The 26,541-nt window shown below is 37.4% G+C and overlaps 1 protein-coding gene across 7 annotated transcripts in view; it reads left to right on the top strand.

Annotated features, from left to right (window-relative positions):
* The window catches only part of SLC4A7 (solute carrier family 4 member 7), a 95,231-nt gene that overhangs the window by 23,234 nt on the left and 45,456 nt on the right, over positions 1-26,541 (top strand). For 6 of the 7 annotated variants that reach the window (XM_071804937.1, XM_065830787.2, XM_071804934.1 and 3 more), the window contains exon 2: positions 14,747-14,828. In XM_071804937.1, coding sequence (XP_071661038.1) covers positions 14,747-14,828 — 82 coding nt within the window. Of the gene's footprint in view, positions 1-5,250; positions 5,409-14,746; positions 14,829-26,541 lie in introns of those variants that run through there. The other variant, XM_065830786.2, reaches the window with a different exon arrangement.

Consider the following 26,541-nt stretch of genomic DNA (forward strand, 5'->3'; position numbering starts at 1 on the left):
GATGGTGGTTGTTGTTGTTGTTTTTTTCCACCCCCCTTTCATTTTTTCTTTCTGAGGATCTGCAGTCAGGGGAAGGCTTTTGTGTGCCTGTAATTCAAATAATGTCAGTACAAACCAGATAGCATTATCTGCCCCATATTTTGCTGCTTCATATCTGGACTCAGTTGTTCACTTCTGTGCCATCTATTATTCTAGATTAATGCTTAATATTTTTACAAGTGATGGTAGAGCATTTAAACGTGCGGCCTTGGCTAGGTGGCCTTAATAGCATTGAAACAGCCCTGATTTGTAGTTCTTGTGAAATTACACAGGGATCTAAGTTATCTTTAGGATAAAGAAAAATTAGAATGTCTCTCAAAATGCTGGCAAAATGCCTGAAGATGAATTTAGGTAAAAGCATGCGATTACAAGAGATGTTTTTGAGTCCAGGAATAAGTGAAAAACTCTAAAACTTTACATACATCTTTTGTTTTTCTGCTTCGTCAATGTATCCAAATCAGGACTGCAGGGTGATTAATGAAGTAGTTTATATCTTGCTATGGATGCTGATTCAGATTACAAATTTCAGTGGTATCCTCTCTAGTGAATTAGTATGCAGCTCGCAGAATGGTGTGTAATTGTGTAATATCAGGAGGTTTCAAACTAGTTGTCGAGGGTTTAGATTGCAGGGTGACAATAAAACCCTGGCAGATGTATTGTTAACCTCCTCTCCTCCCCCGCTTCCCCCTTTTGCCCCTTCCTCTCCCCCCTTCCCACTAAGGACAGGGAATCGGGAGGGAAAGAAGGACAGAGAGAAAAGAGTTGGAAAAATTAATGCTACTAATTTTACTAATGCTACTAATAAGAATAGAGAAAATAATACAAAATATACAAAACCAATCTTGTAAGTCCCAGCAACTGCAGAGCTGGCACCCAAAGTCCTGGATTGGACTCTGCAGCAAACCGGAGCTGGATTCAGTCTGTCACTAGGCCTCAGTTCGTAGGGACGACTAGCAAGGTCCTCTCCTAATGTTGGCCATAAGCAGAAGGACGTGAAAGGGCAAAATGGACGAGAGCCTCATGATCTCCCACTTTTATATGAAGTATTCACATGAATGGAATGTTATACACAGTTGGTCAGTTTCTTGGTCACCTGTTTCTCATTGCCCCTCTCACTAGATGTCCATCTGTGCTTATCAATAAGTTTGCATTCCATTGCTGTGTTTACCAAAACGTGTATCTGGTTCTCCAGGAAAATGCAGATAATATGAAGGCTTTAGCTGACAGGCAAATTCACTAGAAGAGAAACTTGTTTTTAACAAAACCAGGACACTAGTGATCTGCCTAGTGCTGGCTCTCAGCATCCCAGTGCCTTGTGACGGCTGTCCTGCAATGTGCTAAGAAACCCGAGAGTCCACTACTGGGGCAATACACCAGAGAATATCTGCACAGAAAACATCTATCTTTTTTTCTTCCTATTTTTTTCCCTTTTTTCTTTTTTTTGGAAACGCTCTTTACCATGCGTACGTGCTGATACAAACTGAAGCAAGCTGAAGCATGCTATGCATGTGTACCTCTTGGGAACTAACTGTTACATGGAAATTATATTCTGCAAAATACTTGTAGGCAGTCAAGCTCTTGGCTTTTATGGGTAGTTTTGATTCATTAAATGATAAACCACTGCCTGCAAAGGTTTCTGTGTTCCCTTGCTAAGAGAACAATATTTCCTTAGTGGAATAGCTTATATTTAATCTATATATAATAGGAAAGTTGTAGAAAGCTGTTCTTAATACGAGTTAGTAAGTTCCCATTTACTAAAAAACTGAACAGAACAATGTGTAGTGGTATTTGACATACAAGCATTAGACAGATTGTGTCATACAACTTGCTCCTACATCATGGTAATCCCATAGCACCTTGCCTCCCTTCACAATCTCCTCCCTACCCCTCTTCCCACTCAAAATAAATCCTCATTTAGAAGTATCATCTTATTGCCTCATGGGTATTTATTGGTTTTTGTATTCTTTTCTAAAGAGAGGTGGTTGTTTGGATTTGATAGGTGCCATCCTTCCAGATACATAAAGAAAGGTGCCAGTGAACCAGGTTGGTGTTGTTTGTGGGTTTTTTTTGTTTGTTTGTTTGTTTGTTTTTTTTTAATGATTCATTCATATGAGGAAAGGTTGAGTTTAGATTATGGATGCAGCACTAACACCTGACACAGCCCCCACTCACTAAAACAGGATTTTAAAGTACCAATAGAAGCCTCATACCAGATCTACCAATTTACAGAGTGAGGTGTGTGGGCATGTCAGTATGGCCTCTCTGCAAGCAAATGAGCCCTCAGTTTCCTTGTGTTCTTATCTGGCTAAGTCTGGCTCTGGGCTTGAGCTCACATGGTAAATCTTGCTGCTGCTTTAAATAAAAATGTTGCTTGTGTTCTGCCATCTCGGAATAACAGATTAAGCACAGCTCTGTCTGCTAGAGACTGTGCAGACCCCACAGTAAGACAGTTTACTGCCACTTCATAATAAACTGGGATCATAATTGCTTTCTCATTTTAAGAGCAAAATTTGGATAGAGAAGAAGAGCTTGTGGCTGTAGTAATACATTCAGCTTGGTGTTGAGTTAATACTAGTGTTGCTATAAGATGTGATAGGGGATATTTTTACAGACTAATCCAGAAACTACTAATAAGAAGTGACATGAAAATTGATCTTCTAATTCATTTTAAGAGTTTTTGCATTCCACCCCATGGTTATCAGAGGTTTTGGTTAGTCCGATTTAATTGATTTTGAGGAAATTTTTAATGGAAGCCTGTACTGCTTGCAAGGAAATAATGGACTATACAGGGTATTTCGAAAGTATTCTATGAACCCGATTTCAAAGCGAGTCCATATACACCCTGTATATCTTTTATGAAAAGATTAAAAATTTTGCCAAGAGATTAGAGCTCAGATGAAATCTTCCTTTTCCATCTGGAGAATAGATACTTTATAAAATTTTTGGACCTTTGTTTCAAAAAAAGTGCTTTTATAGCCAGAGATAAGCTCAAATAAGTGGAACTTGAAGGGATATAAAAGTGAAAACTGGGAAGGAAAAACTGATGGACAAAGCATATGTTTCACGATAGCTACTCCTGTTTTTTAAAAAAATTCCTCATCCACTTAATAAAGATTCTTTTGCATCATGAAGCATATGGTTGAAATGTTGCTGCAGCACAAATAGTTTTGCTCAGAGTTCTCACGGTGTTGTCACTGAACATGATCAAGGATGTGCTGATTTTGAATATATTTGCCTACGGTTTGTTTTAGAATACTTCTGTAGTTAAGCATGTTGAGACAGTTGCAGTTTGAAGTTGCTGTGGTGTTTTCCAGCTAATGCAAAGCTTTTCCCTGGTATTTATTCTTAGGTAAGAGCAGCCGTTTCTCCACCAAGTATTTTGGTATGAGACTTAAAAGAGAAAAACTTCCATCTGTTTGAAAAAGCCTTGTTTATATATTAGAATGTTGTATTTTTAAGCTGGGCCCCACATGAGCATGTTCTTTGCTTTATTTATTTATTTATTTTTAAATGAATAAAACCTCTGCGTGTTTGTTTTTATTCCAAGACTGACTGTTAACTAGGAACTGGCTGACTCCAAACCAGAAAGAGATTTCAATAAACTGTTTCAGAGTGTGGTGTTTTTTAAGTTTTCACACTGAGTGAGTATTCTTTCCAAAACTTCTAACAAAAAAATCTAAGATGCGATTCCCAGTCCTGTCTGCCCCCTTCCACTACCCCAAAGGAACAGACAGCCTCTTCCCCCTTCACACACACACACACACACACACACACACACTCTGCCACCCTAAACAAACCAACTTTTGTACTTTCAGAAAGTGAAGTACTTGTAGTATGGATTTATGCTAAGAAGGACTGCATTAAAGTGTGGGAGAGCCACCAGAACACAATTCAGCATAGCTGTTTTATCAGGGTAGCTGAAGAATTGTATGAACCTGTGCTCAGCATTAGGAAAATAGGTTTGGTTTAGGATGCTCAGCTGAGGAGGGTTCACTAAGAGTTAAGGTATTTAATATTTTGTTTAACTTTGTTCTTCCTATATGAATCATTTAGTTTATGGTCATTTACATATAGCAACAGAGAGGCCTTCAATAGCTTGGAAGTGAAAAGATTCACACACGTTAGAGCGAGTATCTGTTTACAGAGTGGAAGCAAACTTCTTTTAAACTCTCTTGTCAGCACTATCTGAGAATATTTTTATTAGTCTATGCTTAGAGAATTTTCTGGACTGAGAAAGGCAGCGAGGGGAACTGAATGTGATCTTGTGATTTCTGATCTACTAGGTGATAAATACCATCTTCACAGTGTGTTTCTTTGGCTGGTGGTATTTGCCCCAAGTTTATGAACAGTATATTTTTTTGTTTTGTTTTGTCCAAGTTGTTTGTTGGTTGGGCTGACACCAGTCCAGCTTCATTAGTAGGGTTCTTCTCAGCCAAGAACTGAGAATAAAAGAAGAAAAGGGACAAGGAAGGTAGTGTCATGTCATGAAGGTTAAGTTAGGGGTAATGCGTTAAAGACCCATTTTCCTACATGTTACGTGATGGGACAAGGGGGTTAAGGTTTGTTGGTGATGATGATAAGAGTGAAATGAAGCTCTGAGTTTGATCTGCTAGGGTGGAGGTTGCATTTTTCCAAGATTGGCTTAAACAAAGAAAAAGTATAGCTGCTCATATTGTACCTGAAGCAGAGATTAATCTTATTCTGGAAGGAAATGTGAAATTAATCACAACTAACAGCATGGCTTTTTTACCACTTTATAAGGAGAGAAAAAAAAAAAAAATTTTTTCTTAGTAAGCCTTGGTTTATTTTGCTGGAAGAGAATATATGGCTTATGTCAAAAAACCTGCTTTGGGATGAGTATTCAGTGAGAGGTTGATAAAACAGCTATAAACACACTTAGCAGATGTTTGACTTCTGGGTTGTTCTGTTCTGGGACTTGAAGTACAAATGTGCTTTCATTTTGTTGTGCTAATGAAGTCTTGGATCAGAGCAAAAAATATAACCTTGGAGCTGTCCTTAGCTGCCATTGATGCAGAAAATGTTAAGTCTGGACCTCTGCTTCAGTTCCTTTTTTGGTATTCTCTGAGCTGGAATCGAAGGCACGCCGTCTCGCCCGCCCTGCTCTCGTGTGACCCTGCGGTAGCTGCAATGGGTGGCCTGGGAGAGGGGAGGCTGGGGAGGGACCGCTGGGCGGCGGGTCGGGGAGCGATTTCCCGAGTACGTCTGTGCTGAGCGGAGCGGGCTGGAGCAGTCATGTACGCGCAGCCTCTGATCCCTCGGGAGGTTCCTTACAGGGTCTCAGACAAGGGCATTCTCCGCTCTGGCACATCAGCATGGAAGACGCTCGTCCAGGGAGGAAAATGCAACCTGTATGTAAATAGCAGCTGTGTAAATTAACAATGGTGTGGATGTGCTTTGATGGCAAGTGATATTTATCAGCTGTGTCTCAGAATGGTGTGCTACCTTAAGATGTGTTAGTTGTGGAATAAATTTTTGAAATATATCGTGATAGAAATAATACTTGAAGTAGAGATTTCTGTGTTAGGGAAGATATTTTCTATGTAGTTAGAATTGCTTAATCATAGTAACTGGTTGAATCCAGAAAGAAAATGTACTTTTACGGTCATGAGAGTATATACTACCAGATTTTGAGAGTGCTTGAATGTCACTTTTTTTTTTCTTTCTTTATTTTGAGTCAGCTTTTTTTAATTTGGACAGTTATCAGCTGTGGCTTTGAATAATTCTGTGCAAGTAAGGCAGGGAAGTTTCTGGTAAAGAATTTTAAAATAGCCTATCGATTATTCCTTTTGACATTAAAAAAAAAAAGTGAACTTAAAATGCTGTGTAACTGAGGTAGCATGATCATGGAGATAGTGTTTTTGTCAGACTTCAGTGGCGTAGCTACATAGCTTGATTTGTGGGCATTTCTACAATGAAGTGGCGAACTCCAGTATTAGCGTTACAAGCTATTGCTTAGTTCTTGTATGGGTAACCTTTATCACTGCCATTTAACTGCAATGCGGTATGTAACAGGGGTTACTACTTTAGAGTTCCCTGGAAACAAAAATATGAGATGGAATTTTCCTAGCCTGTAAAAGCTGTAAAGGCCTCCTAATTGTTTTATATAAATTTTATAAGATGACCACTAGATTTTCTGTTTCCTTTTGTGAGCATAAGAAGTAAGAGTTTAATTTATACATGTTAAAATGCATCTGATTGCAGTGGTCTTGTTTGTTAGGGTCTCTGTAGTACAGTACATGTGTTTTTTAATTTTCATTTTGGTGCTGCCTTCACCTGTGGCCACAGAACTCTATCAGGCATGCATATGCTGAAAAGACTAGGCAAAGATCAGAGGTGACTAGTTATAAAAATTCTACTACTTTGCATACTATAGTCACAGGACTGTTCAATTTTGAATGAAACAGTGTGACATATAAACTATATATTTCACTCATTACAGTGTTATGTCTTAAACTTTAGAGAAACTTCAGTTTGACTATTGGGAAAACTGATTTTATTTATGTATTTTTAACTGTAATTTTAGAAACAAGTTAATGGACTTATGAATATTTTGAATGAAATTTAGTGCTGTGAGGCAGTGATAAAATGCAACTTTGTAAAACGACTGCTATAGTGTTAGATATGCAACTTGATATCTTGTATTGAATTGGTGACATTATTTACTAACTACGCATGATGGTAAATTTTCTGGCTTGCAGAAGACTTGGATTGAGTTCAAACAGGCATCTAATTTTAATCGAATATTCTCTTGTATTTTAGTCATGCCTTAATATTAATCAACCCATCCCTTTTTCTTGTGTTCATTCTAATCCCCCGCCTATCTATCTGTTTATTATTATTATAATAATTATTATTATTATTATTATTTAAACAAATTGCAGCAATATGCTGTAGTTGATGGCCAGTCACTCCTGTGACCTGTCTCTTTTCAGTGTTTGTTTCCTTTCTGACTTTTTCTCCCAATTATTTAATTTTGGGTTCTGGTTAACACCACCGCTATGTATTTTCTGACTGAATACAAGTGTCTGATTTGTCTGAGACATGGCTTGTCTTGCAGGTGGTGGCACTCGTGACAGCGGCCGGTGTAATGCCTGCTAGAACCACTGAAATAAAATTAAATATTCAACTGTGCAGGAAGCAAAACACGTTTAGAATTGCTTGTTTTAGTAGCACACATACATGTCTTTCTTTCCTGTCTTCCACATACGGTTTTAGAAAGTAAAAGTAAAATGCACCTTCTGGAAAGTCTCGTTGAAGACTGTTGATGTCTGTTGGACATACTTGTCCGAACTGAAGGTTTGTATAGCTCCTGTGTTTTTTGTAAGTCTTCTAGAAGCAGATTGGTCAGATGTATTTAGTAGGGTAAGCTGAGCACTTAATTAGAGGATTAGCAGACTAGAAAAACTTCCCTAAGTACTCCTAACCTCTTGTTATAGCTATGGTCTTACTGAAATCTGAGTGTCAAGGCTTCCTGTGAGGCTCCGAGTCTTGGTTTGATTGGGAGGGATCTTCCTTTCAATGTGTGGATATTCATATAAAATAGTATAATAACTGTGTAACCACAGATAAAAATCCCAAGAAAGGGAGAGGTGACACTAAAACCCTTGAGCTGTGCTATAGTCTTTCCTTAGTGCTTGAGCAATACCCACTGCTGTGATAGTAGGAAAAAAACAATAAAAATTTCTGGAAAGCATCTGTTCCTGTGTGAGTGAGACCATAGCAAATGCACCCAAGGAAGAACCCATCAATATGGTATGCTTCCTATTTTAAACCTGGCAAGTGTTCTGTTTGGGAATTATTAATAATTTCATTCTCGGTCATATATATTTAGAAGGCAAGGCCAGCTAAAAATTGTATGCTGATAAAATGAGACAGGGCTCATTTATATTTGGTGTGTTTCCCTTGGGTGTTAGGTTGATGAACTTGATTTAGAGCTGGTCGTGTTTCATCACTTTGGCAGCTTCTGAAGATACAGTATTGCTGTGTATACCAATACTGTGCCCAAAGGAAAAACTTCAAATGCATTTATAGAACTACTTTGCAGTTCTGCTAGAGACTGTTTAGTAGGCTGGATAATACCGTCATTTACTACTATTTAGAAAGAACTTTGATTTTTGGTATCATGGTTGTCATTCAAGGAGGCAGCAACTGGAGATGCCTGCCCTCCTGCCCACCATAGGCTCATCTTACCTCTGGTTTAAAAGCAGAATCAATCTGACAGAGAAGTAAAACAAGATATTTAGAACTTACCAAGTTCTGCTGTTAGTCGCTTGGCAGGTGAACCATGTCAGAAACCCCTTCCTAATTTACGAAGGCTATGTGATGCTCTGTAGCAGTGGGAGAGCCATAGCATCGACTTAGTGCTGATGTTTGCCAGTGGTAGAATGATTGTCATTGAATTCTGCCTACAGTAGTCACAGGTGGCATTAACAAATATACTGATTTTCTGGTTTCTTTTCTTACCGCTTCCATGGTTGCTGACAGCAGTAGACTTAGAGTCCTACAAAATTAGGAGATGTATGTGCATTCTGTAAATCAGAGATGTATTTTATTTCTTGACTACATGTAGCATTATGTGACCTTAGAACAGAAAAGCAGGCTTCTGAAACAACACACTCAGGAAATGCTGCTGTGAAAATGAGTAATAAATTACCCTACTGATTCTTAATTATTCTGGACAATATATTTTAGTAGCTGTGTGACAAGGTCAATGAGTTTGTGTGTGTCTATCTACCTATAAAAAAAGGTCAGTTTTAACATATTTTATATATGTACATACACATATCTGGAAAACAGTTGCAAAATCAGGTTTTGTAGTTCCACTTTAGTTACCTTTGAGATATGTGATCAAAATAAAGGTTTAAATTTATTTTTGCAGCTATACTTGTGTTTTTCAAGCAGAGCAATGTTGGTAATTTTTCTGTATTGAATTTAATTTTTTGTTACTAGAACCTTGATGGCTATCATCTGTTTTCTGAATGCAGATCCAACAAAGTAAGGGCTGATGATACAACAAAAATACTGCTTGGATTATGTTTCCTAGGTCTAGGTCAAGACACTATTTTGCAATCTGTTTGCATTGGTTGCTAATTTTATTGGGCAGGTGGTGTAGGTCTCTACCGTTGTGTCCTCTTGAAGACAGAGTGCGGGGTTGGATGGTTTGATCCAGTGTCACTGCTCCTATGTATAATGATGAAAAAATAGAGAGCGAAGTATTAAGAGTGAAGTGCACTGTGCAAAAATTCTCATGTATGCTTGATCTTAGTGTGTAAATCTACAGTGCATGTTACGTAGGTTTACCAGTTGGGTCTGTGAGCAGCATGTGCTTATGTTTTCAAGAGGAATTGTTTGTTGGTGCCGCATTCCAGCTTGAGAGCTAAATCCCATCTGCCAGATCTGATGTCTTTACAAAGGCAGAGATGTATCCATGGCTTTTTGTGGGAAGGAGGAGGGGGAAGTATTTGCCTTCTGTTCAAGCCAGAGAGGATGGAATATCATAGAGCAATATGAATGTTTGCTGTGATGGTGTGGGCAGTTGTAGCAGAATAGTCTCAAAAGCAGAAGTTTTGAACTCTTGGGTTGGGACAGATGTATAAGTCAAAAATTAGATATGAACATCTGCCTGTTGTTGTGATTTTTTTTTTTTTTTGAGCATTTTTATCTACTTAAATAAATGTGGCAGTGAAGGTTGCTTGTAGTAAAAAAGTTGTAATGTAATGTTTTGTGGGAGGGAGGTGGTTTGTTTGTGTCCTTTCCTGTGCCTGACTCATTCCCATGAGGACTGGTGCTACCTTCTGGTGCAGCAAGTAGTTCCTCAACTCTGGGGAAGAACTTTGGGCTGAGGGGATGTAAATGGAGCAAATGAACATTGACGTAGCTAAGTTTTAGATGTTGAGCTCGAATTCTTCGTAACACAATTATTGTATTACTCCTGCATTTCAAAGGTTTACAGTTAACTGTATCAGCGATTTGTATTACTACTGTCTGTTGCCAGAATGAATTGGTTGACCTACATTTCAAGTACCTTAAAAATGTGTTGCTAGCAAGTTGTATCTCTTGGAAGGGGTTGTTCAGTAATGCCCTTTTGGCAGTGTGCCTGTCTGAAGTCTGTCATCTGTGATCTGTATGTGACTGCATAAGGTTAGGCGAGAAGAGCTTGTACAGATGACCATGGAAGGTTTCCTTTAGATTAATATTCCATGCGTCATATCTGTGCTGGTCCACTGGACAGTAACTAACACATGCTGCTGGAAGCTGACAACTTAATTCTTGCAAACTTAAATGCCTTCCTTAATGATTCATGCAATTTAGGATTGACTTTTTTTAAATACTACTTTTGAAAAGTGACTAGGGTTAATATTTTAGATATGAAAAATGTGCTGTACTAAATGAAGGCAGATTTTTGAGCAGGTAAATAAGTGTAAACAATTCCTGGATACTTGTCTGCAATTAAAAGGGAATTACTCTTTTCTCCTGGACTGAGAAAAGACATTTGAAAATCAGAGGTGGCAGGAGGAATCCTACTGGGCTTCTGCTAGAGCAAAGAAAGTCTTGTCTGGTGTGCAATGGTTGAAAAGGGATTTCATTTTCATACTGGGACAGTTGGAAGGCCGAAAACACATGTGGTATTTGTAGGCACCTTTGGCTTAAGATGAAGGTTTTATTGGTAGGTTGTTTTTTCAGTATGTTTGTGAGTATCCACGTATTTGGTGTTAGGCAGAAGTATATTTAGTGTATTTTAATACAAGGTACTAGGGTTGTGGTGTGTCTGTACTGTGTTTATTCTCTCCTTGAAGTACTCTGGATTTTTTCTGTTTTTATAAATGACCATCGCCTTGTGAAAAAGCAAACCAAAGGTGAAGGCTTGCTCTCTCTCTGGGGCACACTGGTTGCTGATTGTTGTTTTTTCCCCTTTTCAATTGTTCTGTCTCTTGACTGAAAAGAGAAGTTACATACGTTCCAAGTTAGTCTTAAATTTTGTTTGGCTTGTCTTGATCACCCATTTTTTGTGCATCAGTGGGTGCACATAAAATTTCACATTAGATGGATGGTAAACGGCAGAGGAATGCTTGTGGTAAGATGCAGTGATTCTCCATGCCTAAAAAGGGGAAGTTGATGAGTTTTAGAGTGGGACCATGGGGGAACCATTCAGCAACTGAAAGAGTTTTCTCTCACTTTTGTGTCTTAAACTGACATGGTAGATCTTCTATAATTACTGGAAACCTATGCCCTACAGACTTTATTTTTAGCCAGAAAAAGGTTCAAGCTTCTTGGAGTTAGTTTTATAGTGTAATTGAATATTTCGAGTTTTTTACCTGACCTAAAGCAAAAATATCTTAAAGTGGGATTTGCTGCTGGCATCATAAATGGTTATGGTAAAATGATGCTTTGTGTTTTTTCTAAACAAAGGCTGTAAATGATATTGTTTCTTCGTGCATGATATTTGTGGCTGCTAATGGTTTATTCTTGGAAGAGTCTTTGCATATGTTGAGTACTTTGAGATAGTGATGGGACGGTTTGCAAGGGCATGCATGCCTTTCTGTAATCTAATCTCAAAAGACATGTTACTTTCACATGATGTGGTTTTGAAGGCTGCTTCTGTATGTATAAGGTTGGCAAAGTACCTCTGTTACTAAAGCAAAGGGTGATATATATTGATAGCATGGTATAAGGCATACAGGAGGTATAATTTCAAAATGTTATTTGAATATGAAATATTTTCTGTATGTGTATTTTCCACAGTATGTGTGTAATTTTCTACCAGTATGCAGTAGTCTGTATAATCCAGAGGAAAACTTTGTCTTCCTTTATTGTTCAAAAAACTGTGCTTGGCAAGCTTCCAAGTGTCCTAAAAGTACTGTTAAGGGTGGTGGTGCTGGGGGAAGTTAGGTATCACGTATTTCAGCAGTCTATGGCTGTAGCTGTGAAGTTAATTGTAGAGGAGGTTTTGATAGCAGTTTTCCTAGTATTAGGTGTTGTTTTTTTCCTCTCTCAAATTATAAGACACTTAGGATAACGTAGAGGATTTGTAATATTTCATCTGTCTCCATCTCTATTTTGAGTTTTCTAGTAATGTACAGGGTTTGTTTGTGCATCTGTTTCTGTGAACCAGAGTGTACTACAGTCCTATAATTTTCTATTTCTGTATCACTGAGATAAATTGGAAAGTAGGTATGCTTGACTCCTCTGTGGTAGTGTTACGGCCTTACCAATGCAGTTAAATGTTTTGCTGTACTTACATGGTGCCTCAAAAGATTGGTAACTTAAGCTTTTGAATGCTGCTGCTTAGAGACCTCTTTTTGCTATTGGGTTTATGCATGTTGTGTTGGAAAATAGATCTTCAGTAAAGATAAAAGCCAAGGCTCACTTTGTTAACTGTGTTTTTTCCCTACCTCTGGAGTGGTTATCAGATGAGAGGCCAATTACATTATGAAAGTGTCTTCTGGAGGGCTCTTCAATTTCATTTTGGTGTGCAGGAGACAGGGGTATACTACTCCCCGCCCATTATTACCATGACATTTTCTAAATTTCTGTCACTTCTTTATTAGTAAGTTCTTGTAACGTTTTCAGACATCGGACATGACTTTGGTTTAATCACCTGAATTGTTTAATTGTAGCTCTCTGGAGTGTGTAGGAGTTTCGATTTTTCTGGCATGCATACAAAACTCTGCTTTTGCAATGCAGTAGTGTAGTCAGTAGTGACAAAGTTGTATTGCTTTGTAATGCCCTTCTTAAAAACCCGGCTGTTAGGGCCACAGCTCAGAATTGACCTTTATTTAGTTTTTGGAAGTTTATTCTGCCATATGCCACTCTTCCCTTTTCCATCTTGCTTACTTAAATAGTGCCAACTGATTTTATTTTTTATGTGTTCTAACTCTTTTTAACCAATTTTTTTTTAAGCCTCATCTGAATTTTTTTCTTATGTGTGCTATTTGTCATCTTCATATCCTTTAGTCTACTTTCTTCAATAGTCAAAGATTTGGATTTGTGTGTGTGTGTGTGCGCACAATACACTATAATAAGTATCTATTTTAGAAAGACAAAGGAGTTATGTGTTTTGTTTTGTTTTTTCGTTTTGGTGGGGGTTGCTACAGTATGTTTTAAGTTACAGCTGTTACACAGGTGTGTTGTTTTTTATCCTTGTCACTTCCCTCTGAGATGACAAACCTCTTCTGTATTTAAAGCATTGCACTATTGAGTAATTCTAAGATCAACATTTAGGTGAATATCAACACCATTAGGGTTCCCAGTCCTTACAAGACTCTTGGTATAGGCTTCCATTTTTATCTCATGAACCCATGATCACAGATCCCATGTTGATCAATGTAAATGCACCAGTGGGCTGCTGCCCGAAGTGGTGGTCAAACAGATTTATTTGTGGTGTATGTCTCTGTATGGCCACAAGAAAGTCAGTTTGGTGAACTGATCCAATGGGAAACTTACTGTGTTGATGGTCGTGTGTGGTGTTGCTTTTTTTTGTTTTTTTTTTTTTTTTTTTTTTTTTTTAATAAAATCCATTGCTTCAGCTCTTTCTATTTGACTTCACAATTGATATATCTGACTTAAGGAAAAAAATGTGTGCCTAAGGGAGCAGAAAGAAAAGGAATAGCATCCTCTAGCAGTGAACCTGCCCCTATACATAGTTAGGTGTAAAGTAAAGCATTACCCTTAGGGTAGGCAGCAGTTCTTTTGTTCTTTTGGAGAGCCAGTTCTGCCAGGAGGCTGTAGTTTGTGAGCTGTCAAAAGTGGACTGTATTCTAAGGAGTGCAAACATTTGGAGAAAAGCCACTTTAATGGTGTTTTGATGTCAAATCTGAGATGAGATGATGAGATTTCTACTGCTCAGTTATTTTAAGGTTTATTTTTGTCGAGACTGAGCAAACGGCAGTGTTTAAAGGTCTGCTTTGATGTGTGAAATACGATTACAGGACATGGTCACAGAAAAGACTCATTCTTGAGCCTGTAGCTATTTCAAATACCGTGCTTCTGTGTTATGAGTGGTATGGTTTCAGTAGTAATGGAATCTGAACTGATAGTCTTGCAACTGCTGTTCTCTAACTTTGTGCATAAAAATGTGCTTTAGATAAGGGGGTGGTTAACAAGCTTTCTGTTGAAACCTGAGATAAGCAGTTAATTTGATCTCTCCAAATCTGTTGGTCTAGGAGAGACCCCCCACGTTGTGTAATGTAATTCTTTTGCCACCCCTTTGTATAACCTTTGGTTCACATAAGCTGCTTGCTTGTGATGGAAAATCTCACAAACGAATTGCCACTGAAGCAAATGTTCTGAGATTTCTGAATGTTAACTTTGGCAAATTTATAAAAAGTTACATGTTATTTTATCACAGTAGATTCATTGCTGTTGAATGTAAAACTAAAAGAATATTGCACTCCTGAAATGTATATCCTGATCCTTGATGTGATGACATGAAGAGCATTGTAAAAGGAAATGGCATGATGTTTAGCATATCTGTTGATTTACTGTTTTTCCTTCAATACAAGGAAATATTTTCTTGAATAATTGGATGGGTACATTTTCAGTGACATTTTCTTTCTCAATTTCTGAGATGTGAAAATGTGTTATTTTAGAAAACTTTGAACAGCTTCAGAACTGCAGAAAATACTCAGGAATTTAGAAAAAATAGTTCTATGTAGTTTTAATTTATACTTGTGTCTTGTTTCCTCAGGGTCATGATGAAGAAGCTGTTGTGGATATGGGCAAAATCAGCTCTACTATCAACACAAACTTTGAGAAAGAAGAACTAGAGAGTAAGTTTGTGGCAGTTTTGTGTTTGCTTAATGTCTTTTTTCCCTTGAGGTAAAAGATCTGTGTTTCCTCAAGTGCAACCAGTATTGCTAAAAAGAATCAGAGTTTCATGGCCATAATGAAATTCTAAGAAGAAAACCAATAAATAGCAGATGACCTGCACCATTTTTGTCTTTGTGCATGCTAATAGAAACTTATTTCAGTTGTGTCACAGGAAAAAAAAAAATTATGAAGCTTTGTAAGGAAACCTTGCTTCTAAGATTGTAGGCTTGAAAAAAATGGTTACTGTAGGTGAGTAATTTCCCAGCATGAATGATGTCAAGTTCTGCAGAATCAAAACTCAGAGAACAGGGGTGATGAGGTAGATATTTGGTTTTGTTTTCTACAAGTTTAGTGTCCTTGTGAGCATGCTCATGCACTTTAAATACTGAGAGTCTGAACAGATAACAAGTTCCATGGTAAACTGTACATTCTGCAATCTGTAGTCAGTTAAAACGTGGAATCCTGTTAGTTTTCATCGCTTGACTCAGGATCCTGCATTTAGCAATAAAAATAGCACTGCATTAGTGTCAGCAAAATTAGATAGTTCATCCAGGCTACAATTTCTTGCTGACTTGAAAAAGAAGTTGATTGGGATGAAGATTCATGGATGCTACTTAGTGAATCCAGAGGTACAACATAAGGAGATCCAGTGTTAAAATCTTGTTTATTCACCTTTCACGTAGAACGCTCTGAGACTTAATGAACATTTGCAAAATTGTAGAAGACTGTCTGTAGATTTACTAAGAAGTAATTCGCAGCAATACTGACTGTTACTGCTTCAGAACACCAGAGAGCCATTATAGCAGTAGTTTCTAACTGACAAAACTTGATTTAAGTTGGGGTCGCATTTTCTCATAATGTGGTCTAACAAGAGACAGTTTAAAGTGATTAAAGCTCTTTGTTACTGTTGCAGTCCAGCTCTTGCTCTGTTCCCTTCAGTCTGTTACTGCTCTCCCTCTTGTACTGACACTCTTGTTTGTCTGGCCGTACGTTAAGCCTGGTTGAGTATGTTAAGCCAGCAGAAAACCTGACAGTTCTGACAGAGGAAAATGTAAGAAAGCTCTCAGCAGTTGAGCAGCCAAATGAATTTGCCACACAGATGGATGTGTGCTGGTGCTGAGCAGAGGGAGGAAGAGCGAATGCGAGGCTGAGCGGTGGAGGCTGCAGCAATGCCAGTTTAGATGGGGTTGAGCTGTGGTGAAACCACTGCTGTGACTGTCTGCAGGTACATCTTCAGTGCAAATTTAAGCTGTTTCCTCCTTCATTTCCTTCTCTTGCTTTTCTCAGGGAGGTGACCCAGAAAAAGTATATGTGTGTTTTGCAGGCAGGGGTTAAGGAGAAGCAGACATTCAGCTGAAGTGGTTTGCTGTGCAGCAGCATGAACAGCTGCAGTGCCTCAACGATGAAGAATGACATGGGAACGTGCAGCAGATCACTTCCCCAGTCTGTTTCGTAGCACGCTCGCAGGAGTGCTTCAGCTCACACAGCACTGTAGTTAGACAAGATCCTAGGGGGAAAGGCAGGGGGTTCAGGCTGCTTGAAGCGATTTAAGCACTTGTATTGCTGACTATGGAAAATACCCCTGTCTTACCCACAACCAAAGAATAAATCAACCTGGAGACAGGACTTCTGTTTCATGAGCAATTGAGTCAACGTAACAGCTGTTAAAAGGAGAAGATGAGGAGATCTCACTGTCCTCATCTTGCTCTTAGCCATGCACCGTTACCTTTCACTGTCTTTGGTATAAGCATCTCAGTGTGAGAGAGGTCTGGTTATACAGAGGTTAAACAAGGAATCACAGAATCACAGAATGGTTAGGGCTGGAAGGGACCTCTGGAGATTGTCTTGTCCAACCTACTACTAAGAGGTATCTGACAAGAAAAATGTATTCCAGTAGGATTATCACTTATCTGAAGTTTCATATAGGCACACATTTTGACACATAAGTAGGAATTATTTTTGGAAATTATGTATATTTGTAGTATCCTATATATTTGTAAGACAATTGGTGTTTTGTGGGTTGTTTTGGTTTTTTTTTTTTTTTTTTTTTTTTTTTTTTAATTACTGGTGAAATGGGGAAAAGGAGGGATAGCATGTATTTTAACTTTTATCAGTGGAAACTGTTCCAAAGTAGGAACAAGAAGTTTTTCCTTTCCTGTACAAAAGAGAAAGGCATGTAAGTACAGTTTATGACTCATATACTTATCTTCTCCGAGGTTCACCAAAAGAGATTCTTTCGATTCAGTGTGTTAGAGGATAAATTTATGTAAACTTACAGCTCTGTTTATGACATCATTGTTTATAAGCTATTATGATTGAAACAGGTCTGTGGAATTTTTGGGTTTTGTTTTTAGTTCTGGTATTAAAGTGTTACAAGGAGAAAAATGGAGTTGTTGGCTGCAAGCAGTAAAAAAAGCTCTGGATAGGATTAGATTTCATTGCTGACTTGTGGATGTTTTCTTACAGGCTTAGGAAGACCTATAGTTGAGCATTAGATACTGTAAGAGTTTTAAGACCTGCAACTGTTTCTGTCCAGTCTTCAAAATTGTTTTTCTGTTGACTTGAAAAGGGGTTCTAGGAATTTGAAACCTTTCCAGAACTGTGTGTTGATTCAAGGAGAGGCAGCAAGCTGTTAATTCAGTTCGGCTATAATGTGAAGCACCAAACCTTTAAGAGCCAGTGCAGACAGGTGACTCTGAAGCCTGTACAAACTAATGTTGATTGATTTGATGCTGTAGAAGGCATACAAAAGCAAAGGTTTCTTGGTATTGTCAGTACTGGATACTTCTATTTTCTGGAAGTTTTGGGATGAAATACTAATGGAAAGAAGGCCATATGCTAAAGGGGAAAATAGATCTTGGAGTCAGAGCTTCTCAAGCTCTGTATTCTATTTATGGTGGCTGGGAAAGTGTGGTACATAACCGGAGGGACAGTGTTTGGGTTAGAAACATTAAGCACAGGCTACTTGTTTCGTAACTTTCTTCCTGTAAAACAGAAATGGGTAGAGATGGTGGTAAACTGTAATTGTGGGCAGACTAAATAAAGGTACTGATCTTTACTTAAGCTGCAAGACCTTACTTTAAAATAACAAATGTCAGTTTACAGAAGAGGAATAACATCTTAAAATAACATTTTTAACAACACCTAATGTTCTTAACTTGATGTCAGACTCTCTGAGCTGCAGTGAATGAAAATAATAACAAAGGAAGGAGTTGGAAGTAAGGCAATAACAGTAATGGCAGAGGTCTTTCATGCCATCTTGTAAAAGGCATTTTCTGTTAATAACCATGTTTAAGAAAACCTTTCTTAAGTCTGAGTTAATATGTTTGGCTTGATATTATCAGGACCTATCTTTTTAAACGTGTAGTTACTTTTCCACCTTGATTTGAGGGCACGTTTTACTAGATACAATTTAGCAGACCAGTTACACGCATAGCAAAGATAAGGAGTTTACACATAACAGAAGTCTTGTTCCAAAAACAATCTGAGGTCAAGAGTGTGTGTCTCAGCAGACTAGTTTTCTGTGGCATAAATCCAAGAAGCAGCTTTCAAGAGTTAAGATGATTTAATAGCTACTCTGCTCTCACACTATCCTGTGGCAGGTGTAAGTAGTGTTTACATTTCAAGTGACCCTATTATCTCTGATACGTTGATGGTTTAGAGCCTTATTTTTTCTTCAAGAAAGCAGCTGTGGTTTTCAGTTAATCTTACTTGATACGAGCAGATAATTAAATAATTCTGTGGGTTTGTGTTTTGTTTTTTTTTTTTCCCTCTAGAAGTGCATATTCTAAATCGAAGTGGAAAACTTTTTCTACAAGTGTTTTGGTGTTTAATGTGTTATGACTAGATAGAAATTGTTTCAGTGTTATGAAGGGGTTTTGGGGAGCTAAGAGAACTTTTATGGCACCCTGTAGTAGAATGTACTGCTAAGATTTGTTCCATGTGGCAGGTTTACTATTATTCTACCTTTTAGATGCATCTAAATGGCAACTGTTTGAAAAGGCGTCAATAGTTCTTGTAAAATCTTTCAAGAAAATTTGTACATGAACAGGTAAGCACAAGTAATACAATAGGACATTGTAGCTGCTGGCACTTTAAGATTGTTCTTAGTATTTACATTTTTATGTTCTGTAATAAGCTGTACTAATTTAGGCAGTGCAGAACAGGTTTCTTATGGTTCTCAAACTACAGAATGACTGCTTGAATCTTTGAGACCCCTTAGTGGTCTAAAAAAGAACTGTGTTTAACAGACAAAAAAGAGAAATGCTATTACTTATGAAATATCTTTTTATGTGGTCAAAGAGTAGAAAAATGTATAACTGCTTCTGAAAACAAAAATAAGGTAGTCATTAATGATTCTTGCAGACTTATGTTTCATCCCTCCTCTTGTATTATCACAAAATTGGAAAGATCTTGCCTGCTTGTTGATTTGGGTTGAACTGAGTGCAAGAAAAACATGTCTATTCAAATATAGTATCACTAGTTAGGTCTATGAAACATGCTCTGTCATATGCAACATCAACAAGATATTCACTTGCACCAGTTGTACTGGTAGCTGGTGCAGGATAAATCCTTTCATCTTTATCCTTCAGAAATAAACATTAGCTGTGCTCAGCACTTATTTATAAGTCACAAAAATTTTTAATGCAGCCTTGATTAAGTGAATTTTGGAATGAGGTTGCAGTGCTTCACCTTAATCACGTGTGTTGAAAATTTAGTTAAATATTTCTTGCTATGGTAATCCTGCATCATACAGTCCACAGGCAAGTTCCTTCGGACTTCTTGCCCTGTTCATTTATGCAATATTCAGACTTCTTTATAGAGAGAATAATTGTTCTCAACTTATTGGATTGTTTGTGGTGTTCATCCCAAAGGTAAATCCTTAAGAGATGTTACCAGAACCATTTTCAGACTGCCTTTTGAGAGGGAAAGTTGACAACCTGATTGTGTCCAGTGACTTTGGGTGCCCTATTGAGTTTTATGTCTACACAATTTTCAGTGTTGATGTGTCATTAGTTTTGGAGGCAGGGGGTTATTTCTGATTTCTAGAATAATTTTCTTGGAAGTTGCTTTTGATTTTGCCGAACACGGTACTACAAATTCTGAAATTCTTATTTACATGTTAAGTTACTTGCAGATTACTGGGAAGACATACTGTAAGCTCCTCGTAAGTGAAGCTTAATAGAAGTTACTTGAGATAAGAGACTTTTTTTAACTTTTTTTTTTTTTTTTTTTTTAACATTAAGAGGCTCTTTGATGGTAGCCTAACAAGAGCTGAGTATACTAAAAACCGTAGGCTAATTTACCCCAAAATTAATGTTCTTTAGCTAGATTAGCTAACAATTTTAACAGTTTTGATACCACCCTTGTCCTCATCCTTGAGGGACATTATTCATTATTCTACAAACAGCTTTTCTTAGTGAGTGTTCTTGACACACATGTTAATTTCTTATTTATGGAATGGTCTTAACAGCTAAGGACCCCCTCTGCAATCCCCACCTGATGAATGGCTGTTGACAGGAACTTTTATCTTGCTACAGAAGATGTTATGCAACTTTACAATCTTTCTGGCTGAGATGGGACTGAGCAGTAGTATTCATACTGAAACTAAGTCATCAGTTTTGTGTGTATTTTAAGTCATTCATTAGAATAATTATAGTATTATTATTTTGATTTTGTTATTGGTTAAAACACGTTCTGTAGTGTATATATGACGTATAAATATGTATGCTATTCTATTCTGCTTTAAAATTACTTAGATGTATTTAATATTATGTTTGAGGTGTTGCTTTATGGGACTTCAGTAATTTCAGTGACTTACGCATGTGAACTGGAATACGTGCGTAGGGAATCATAAAATTCACTTTAGCTGTGCTTCCCTCCTCATGTAGCCAATTTAAAGTAGATCTTTATATAAACACTGAACTTTAAATGAAAATAATCTTTGAAGGAGGTGATACAGCAGCGTATAAGTTTTTCAATACGTAACTACTTCTGTAGAGGTAGAAGGCAGTACTGAATGTGCATACAATTTAATTGTTACAATTTCTAACAAGTGAGGTTAGATTACCTAATATTCATCCTCCAAAAGGGAAAAAAACGCTGTTCAATCGCATTGCCTGTCCTCTAGTAATGGTTTTTCAAAGTGAATCAGCATTTAAACTTGAATGAGTTCATGAGAATGTCTGCAGCAGACTATAAATTTGCTTATATTTAAATGTCTAAAATCCATTTTGGGAAATGTCCATGCTAATTTCAGCATTTCTTCTCAAAACAGAGTTGTTTTTAAAATGGATACCATTCGAAACAAATGGCTTTTACATGAGGATGTACAATAAATATTTAATGTAAAATAGACTAAGATGGAAGCAATGCTTTTAAAAAGTTTATGAATAATCTGTGACCTAACTTTAATTTATTTTCAAACCTCTTTTATCCGAGATAACTTTTTGTAATGTTTCTGCTCTGACTGGGTCAGCAATTTTGTAAAAGGGTAACTAGCTGTGGTTTTATAATCTGAAACGTATGTAAAGTTGTTAAACAAGCACTAAGGCCATAATACTGAAGTTTTACCAAACAGCACCAATAGAAACTTAAAACTTTCAGTGAACTTGATGGTGCCAGATTGCTCAAATTTTAAATTTTTGAGATGAGGCAGAAGAGGCAGGAGACAGTGCTTGATTCTACTGCCTGTTCTTTGGTCACTTTCCATAACATTTGTCTTCCTATTTTTTAATGCCTTTAAAATCAGTTGTACCTAAAATTGGCTGAACCTATGACTTGATGGATGTCAGAAATCTTTCTGAATGGATCACATCTCCATTTAGAATCTCCTGAAAGCTAATGTTTCACAGCAGTTAAAGCTTTTAAAGTGTGAGGGTGTGTTTTATTTCTGAACACTTATTTTATAAAGAAAGTGTGACGTTTGAGTCTTTCTCTGAAAGGGTAACCCTTACATAAGGCAAGATTCCCTCTAATATTTTTCATATGTCAGGAAATGGATGCATTTGGGGGCAAGCTGACACACTTAAAGATGTGTGCAGCAGTTGTACAGGAGATGTGTGCGATCATCAATGGGTCACACACACACATTCTCATTACAAAATTGAAGTGGGGATATCTTGCAGTACTTCACGAGCACGGTATTGATGAATGGGGAAGCCTCATATCCATACAGGCTGTGGCATCTGCGAATAGCTGAGAACATTGGTTTCTTCATGAGTGGACGAAGAGCCAATTTGAGATCTTAATGGGACTTTTCCTTGAATTGCATGTTTCTCGGTTTTCTCCCCTCCAAAATAAACAACTTTCAGGTTATCTCGGGTATATATCCTTTTTCCTGAGCCGTGGTGCAGAGAAAAGCTGGACCAAGGATGTCCAGCTCAGATAAAGCATGGGCCTAACGGCGGTCTGACTGGGACGTGCGATGTGAGGGCAGCGAGTCTCCCTCCCACAGGTACCAGGTGGTGGCTCCTTCCCCAGGACAGGGAGGTGGGTGCTGGCCTTGGACCACCAAGACCTGGGGTAGACCTGTCCTGCTAGAATCCCTGCGTAGCTCTGTCGGCTGGCACTAAGCTTTTCTTTTCGTTACCACTGGTGTCTCTCATGTCATTACTGATAATGCCTTCTGGAATATTGTTGAGTGTGTCAAATAGAAATATTCAGTGCATTTTTCTCTTCTGACTACCAACTCATATTTGGTTTTAAGTCAGAAAAAAAAAATCACTTCTGTGTGTAATGAGGAATGTGGCATTTACTGCTTTTGCCCGTCAGTGTAATATGTTATCTGTCTTTCATTGTGTAGCGAGAAAACACTCTTACTGAGCTGCTATAGCATATGCTATGCATACTAGATTTTTGGATTATACCTCTCAATTTAACCTGTCCAAGTATTATAAAGAGTGTATTCCTAGATATACATAGTTACTAGGAGCAACAGGACATTGCAGAATAGAGACCATGAGGTTTAACACGTTCTAAAACATCCTTCACTGTGGAGAACCTTTGGGGTCCAGCTATGGCATGTAACTGTCCCATGAAATAATTTTCTTTGCTCATTTATTGGTTGGAAAATGTTATTTCAAATGTTTTATTCTGAAAGCAAAAGAGAATTTTTGTCAATTCTGTTTTAAAAGCACAGAAAAAGAATTCTGGGTAACAATATAGCTTTTTTATAGTCAATTCATGCATGGAAGACTAAGATCACATTGAAGTATTTTATGTTCACTTTTACTACATTAATTCCGTAGAAAATAATTTGGCTGTGTCTTGGGTATGTTATGTGTGAGAGAAGTTCATAAGATAAGCGAAAATGATACTGCTTATTTTGAAATATTTAGTTTGTGTCTCACACTAAGGACTTCAGTACAAATATTAAATTGGACATTTAATTGCATACTTCAGAGATGTGGTGTTACTTTTAATTAGAAAATTATAGGCTTAGTAGCAATATTTTCAGTGAATTACTGACTTGAGTGAATTTTCAGAGTTTTCATTATAAATAAATTAAATGAAAGAGCTGGATTTGAATGAGGGATTCTACTTGTTCCTTAAGTTTCACCAGAGCAAAGAATATCTGGAGAAAGCCTTTGGGCTATGGAGTTTTTGGGGACATGAAAAGAGTTTCTTGTTCTCACTCTTTACTTCTTCTATCTGCTTCCATCCACTCTTTACTTCTTCCATCCACCGTTTTTTTCTCACTTGTGTGGTTCTGTCTTCAGACCAGAGCTGTGACAGAAGAGATAGGAGTTGTGCTTGTAAATTAAGCTAATTTTTGTGCCTATGAGTACTTTCTGTGATGTAAGGGGAGTTAATGTCAAGGCATAAGATGATGATAGATTAAAAGTACTTCCTAGTAGAGGAATGTTTTTGAAGATGTGAGTTAGAAGACACTGAACAGCACATAGCTTCCTTCCCACTACTTTCTTTCCTGTTATATGGTCTTAAGGAACAGATTAGAATCTCTCATGGAGATCCTCCAGTTTTTCCGTACTGGAAAGCCCCATGCTGGGACAAGATGGATTATTACGCTATTTGATTAAATTAAAGCTTGCATGTAAAATAAATGATATGTCTTCAGATTATTATCTGAAGATTCTTGGAAAAATAGTAACTGAGAATTCACATAGGTATTAACTTGATTTTCTTTGCTTTCGCTTGTTAACATGGGGAAGAATGTCCTTCTTTGTACGAAGCTTAAAAGACATCTAGCTAACAAAATGATAGTTAGAAAAAAGGAAGTTCTGTGTAGAATTGCACTTATGGGGTTGCCACATGAAAGCATTTTTGGATAGATGTTTTTGATCTCTCTCGAACTTTAGAAGTCTCTATTACCATTTCTTAGGGATTTCAGGGAGAAATCAGGGAACTTAGAGCATTTTCTATTCTGTCAGTTTTATAGGACTTGATGTAAACTGCCTTTCGGAGGTGGCGATGTGATGGAGACATGTGGCAAGCTTCTAACATTTAAATTTGTTTCATACTGATAAGGACCTTAAGCAGTAAATACCCTTGGTGGCTTTGAACAGCTAAGCTTGGATAAAGTCATGTTAGATTAAAATGAACAATTATCTCTTGAGCTTTGTATTACTAAATTTAGTATCGGGCTCTCTGCTAATTCTATTGGTTATTGGTTTAAAGAAATTCTATAACAAGCTTTGCTTGAGAGTGGTACTGTGCTACAGATGTTTTTGTGAATAAAGCTTTGAAGGTCACATAACTGTACCTTTCAAGATTTTACAAACAATGGTCAAGTAAAAGGTTGTGTTCCTTTTAGAAATAACACTGATGCTAGTAATATGAATTCCAGCCTTTTCAGAATTAACTTTTTTCCCATTGCTATTATATTACTTGCCTCTCTGTTTTGGTGGTGAAATTTTTGTTGTTGTTGTTTGTGGTGGTGTTAGAATTAAGGTTAATCTTGTCCAACATTTATTATGCAGTTTTGCCTAACCTTTTGAAGTTGAATGTACCTGCAACTTGGTCTTAAGTGATTGCAGTAGTATACTCAACGGCAGTAGTTTTCGATTTTCTGGGTACTAGGGGAGATGTCTTTGTTTATAAATGTCCATGATATTTTTAATAAATAAATAAATCAATCCCTTTCTTAAGGAACAGTCTGGTGTATTCATAAGCTGCTCTTTGCAGTAGCCAAATTTTTCTTGGTTAGTCTGTAGTATTGCCACCCCACATGCCTGCTCTGGGGTGTGGAATCAAAGGCTCTTCAACATTAAGTTTTTGCTTGAAGCTATTTTGATAGAATTACCTTGGACTGTGATGCATTTTACTTAATCCCTGAAAACTATCTTGATCATCAGCATTTCACATTAGTCCCAAAATGAAGTTGCAGGTGTAGCTGTCTGATTACTTTGCATATACAGAAGTGATTTGGGGAAGGTATTTGTGTTACATTTGCTTGCAAGACAGTGCCTATGTGAGGAAATAGCCATTCACACCCTGGGCAGTGTGGGCTGACGGGTAGAATAACCCATTGCTTGCCTGCTTCCACATCTTTGTGATACCCTAACCTGTTGGGGTAGTGGGAAGGCGCTTTTAAAGTTTCTACAACGTACCTGCTCTCCTACAGACTTTTCTATTGCAAAAGTTTTTCAGTCAGACTGCAGTTCTGTAATAGGTGGTATAGTTCTTATTTTCCTTGTTCTGCCTCTCCCCTGTGCAGCAACATGGTCTTAGACTATGGAAATGATTTTTGCAATAGAAAGGTGAATTGTGTAAGATGGAGGGTCTTGAAAAATGTATGGGATTTTTGTTTGTTCTTTGGTACAGAAAGCAATGTAGGACTTTGTCTTAATTTATGGGAACAGCAAAAGACCAAAATGTGGGTGTTATCCTAATATTTCAGGAAGTAAAATCTTGAACAATTTCAGATTCCTGAAATTTTCTATAAAGTAATCACCTGCAAGTTTTTTTATGCAAAGATCAAAACACATACTTAAAACAGTTTTATTAAGAATATTCAAACAAGTTGATAATAGAAAATGTTCTATTACTAGAAATATGTTCAAATTTCTCTTAGGAAAAAGTAGTTCATGCAAAAAAATCAAACGCTTTGGTGAATAAAATTGTGACTGTATATAACTGTAGTTTGTTACTTGCTAATTGAATACATAGAATAAAACAGAAATCCTAACAGGGATGATAATGGCATTTGCACTGGGTGGGGGTTACCCAGTTGTACCAGGCAGCATTGAGTCGAGTGTGGTGAGTAACACGGCTATTTTTGAAACTAATACTTTTCTGCTTTGCCTATACATAAGATTGTTGTATCACAATTGTATCAATAACATGACCATTGTTAATGGTGTCACCTAGTCACATTATATATCAAGTGCATTAATTTACGTTTAAGTGTTAAGTTTGCATGGATTTCTCAGGGAATTGCATTGTGCTCAGTAGTTGTGGAGAGTGGAGCCTGACAGGCGCTGAGTGTTCCTCTTGGAAGAAGCTGACAAAACAAAAGTCTCTCGCTATAAATAGGATTGATGAATGCTTCAACAAATTAATCTGTTTTCCAGTCTTACATGGAAGCAAATAGCTTTTAATGGGCTTAATTTCAGAGTTGATCATAGTGCCAATCAGACAACTCTAATTAAAACTAGTGTTGGAAGACTGTCAAGAATCAGATTTTGTAGTTTGAAAAGAAATCCTGACCAA

Source organism: Patagioenas fasciata, chromosome 2 (genome assembly GCF_037038585.1).
Source record: "Patagioenas fasciata isolate bPatFas1 chromosome 2, bPatFas1.hap1, whole genome shotgun sequence".
Lineage (NCBI taxonomy): Eukaryota > Metazoa > Chordata > Aves > Columbiformes > Columbidae > Patagioenas > Patagioenas fasciata.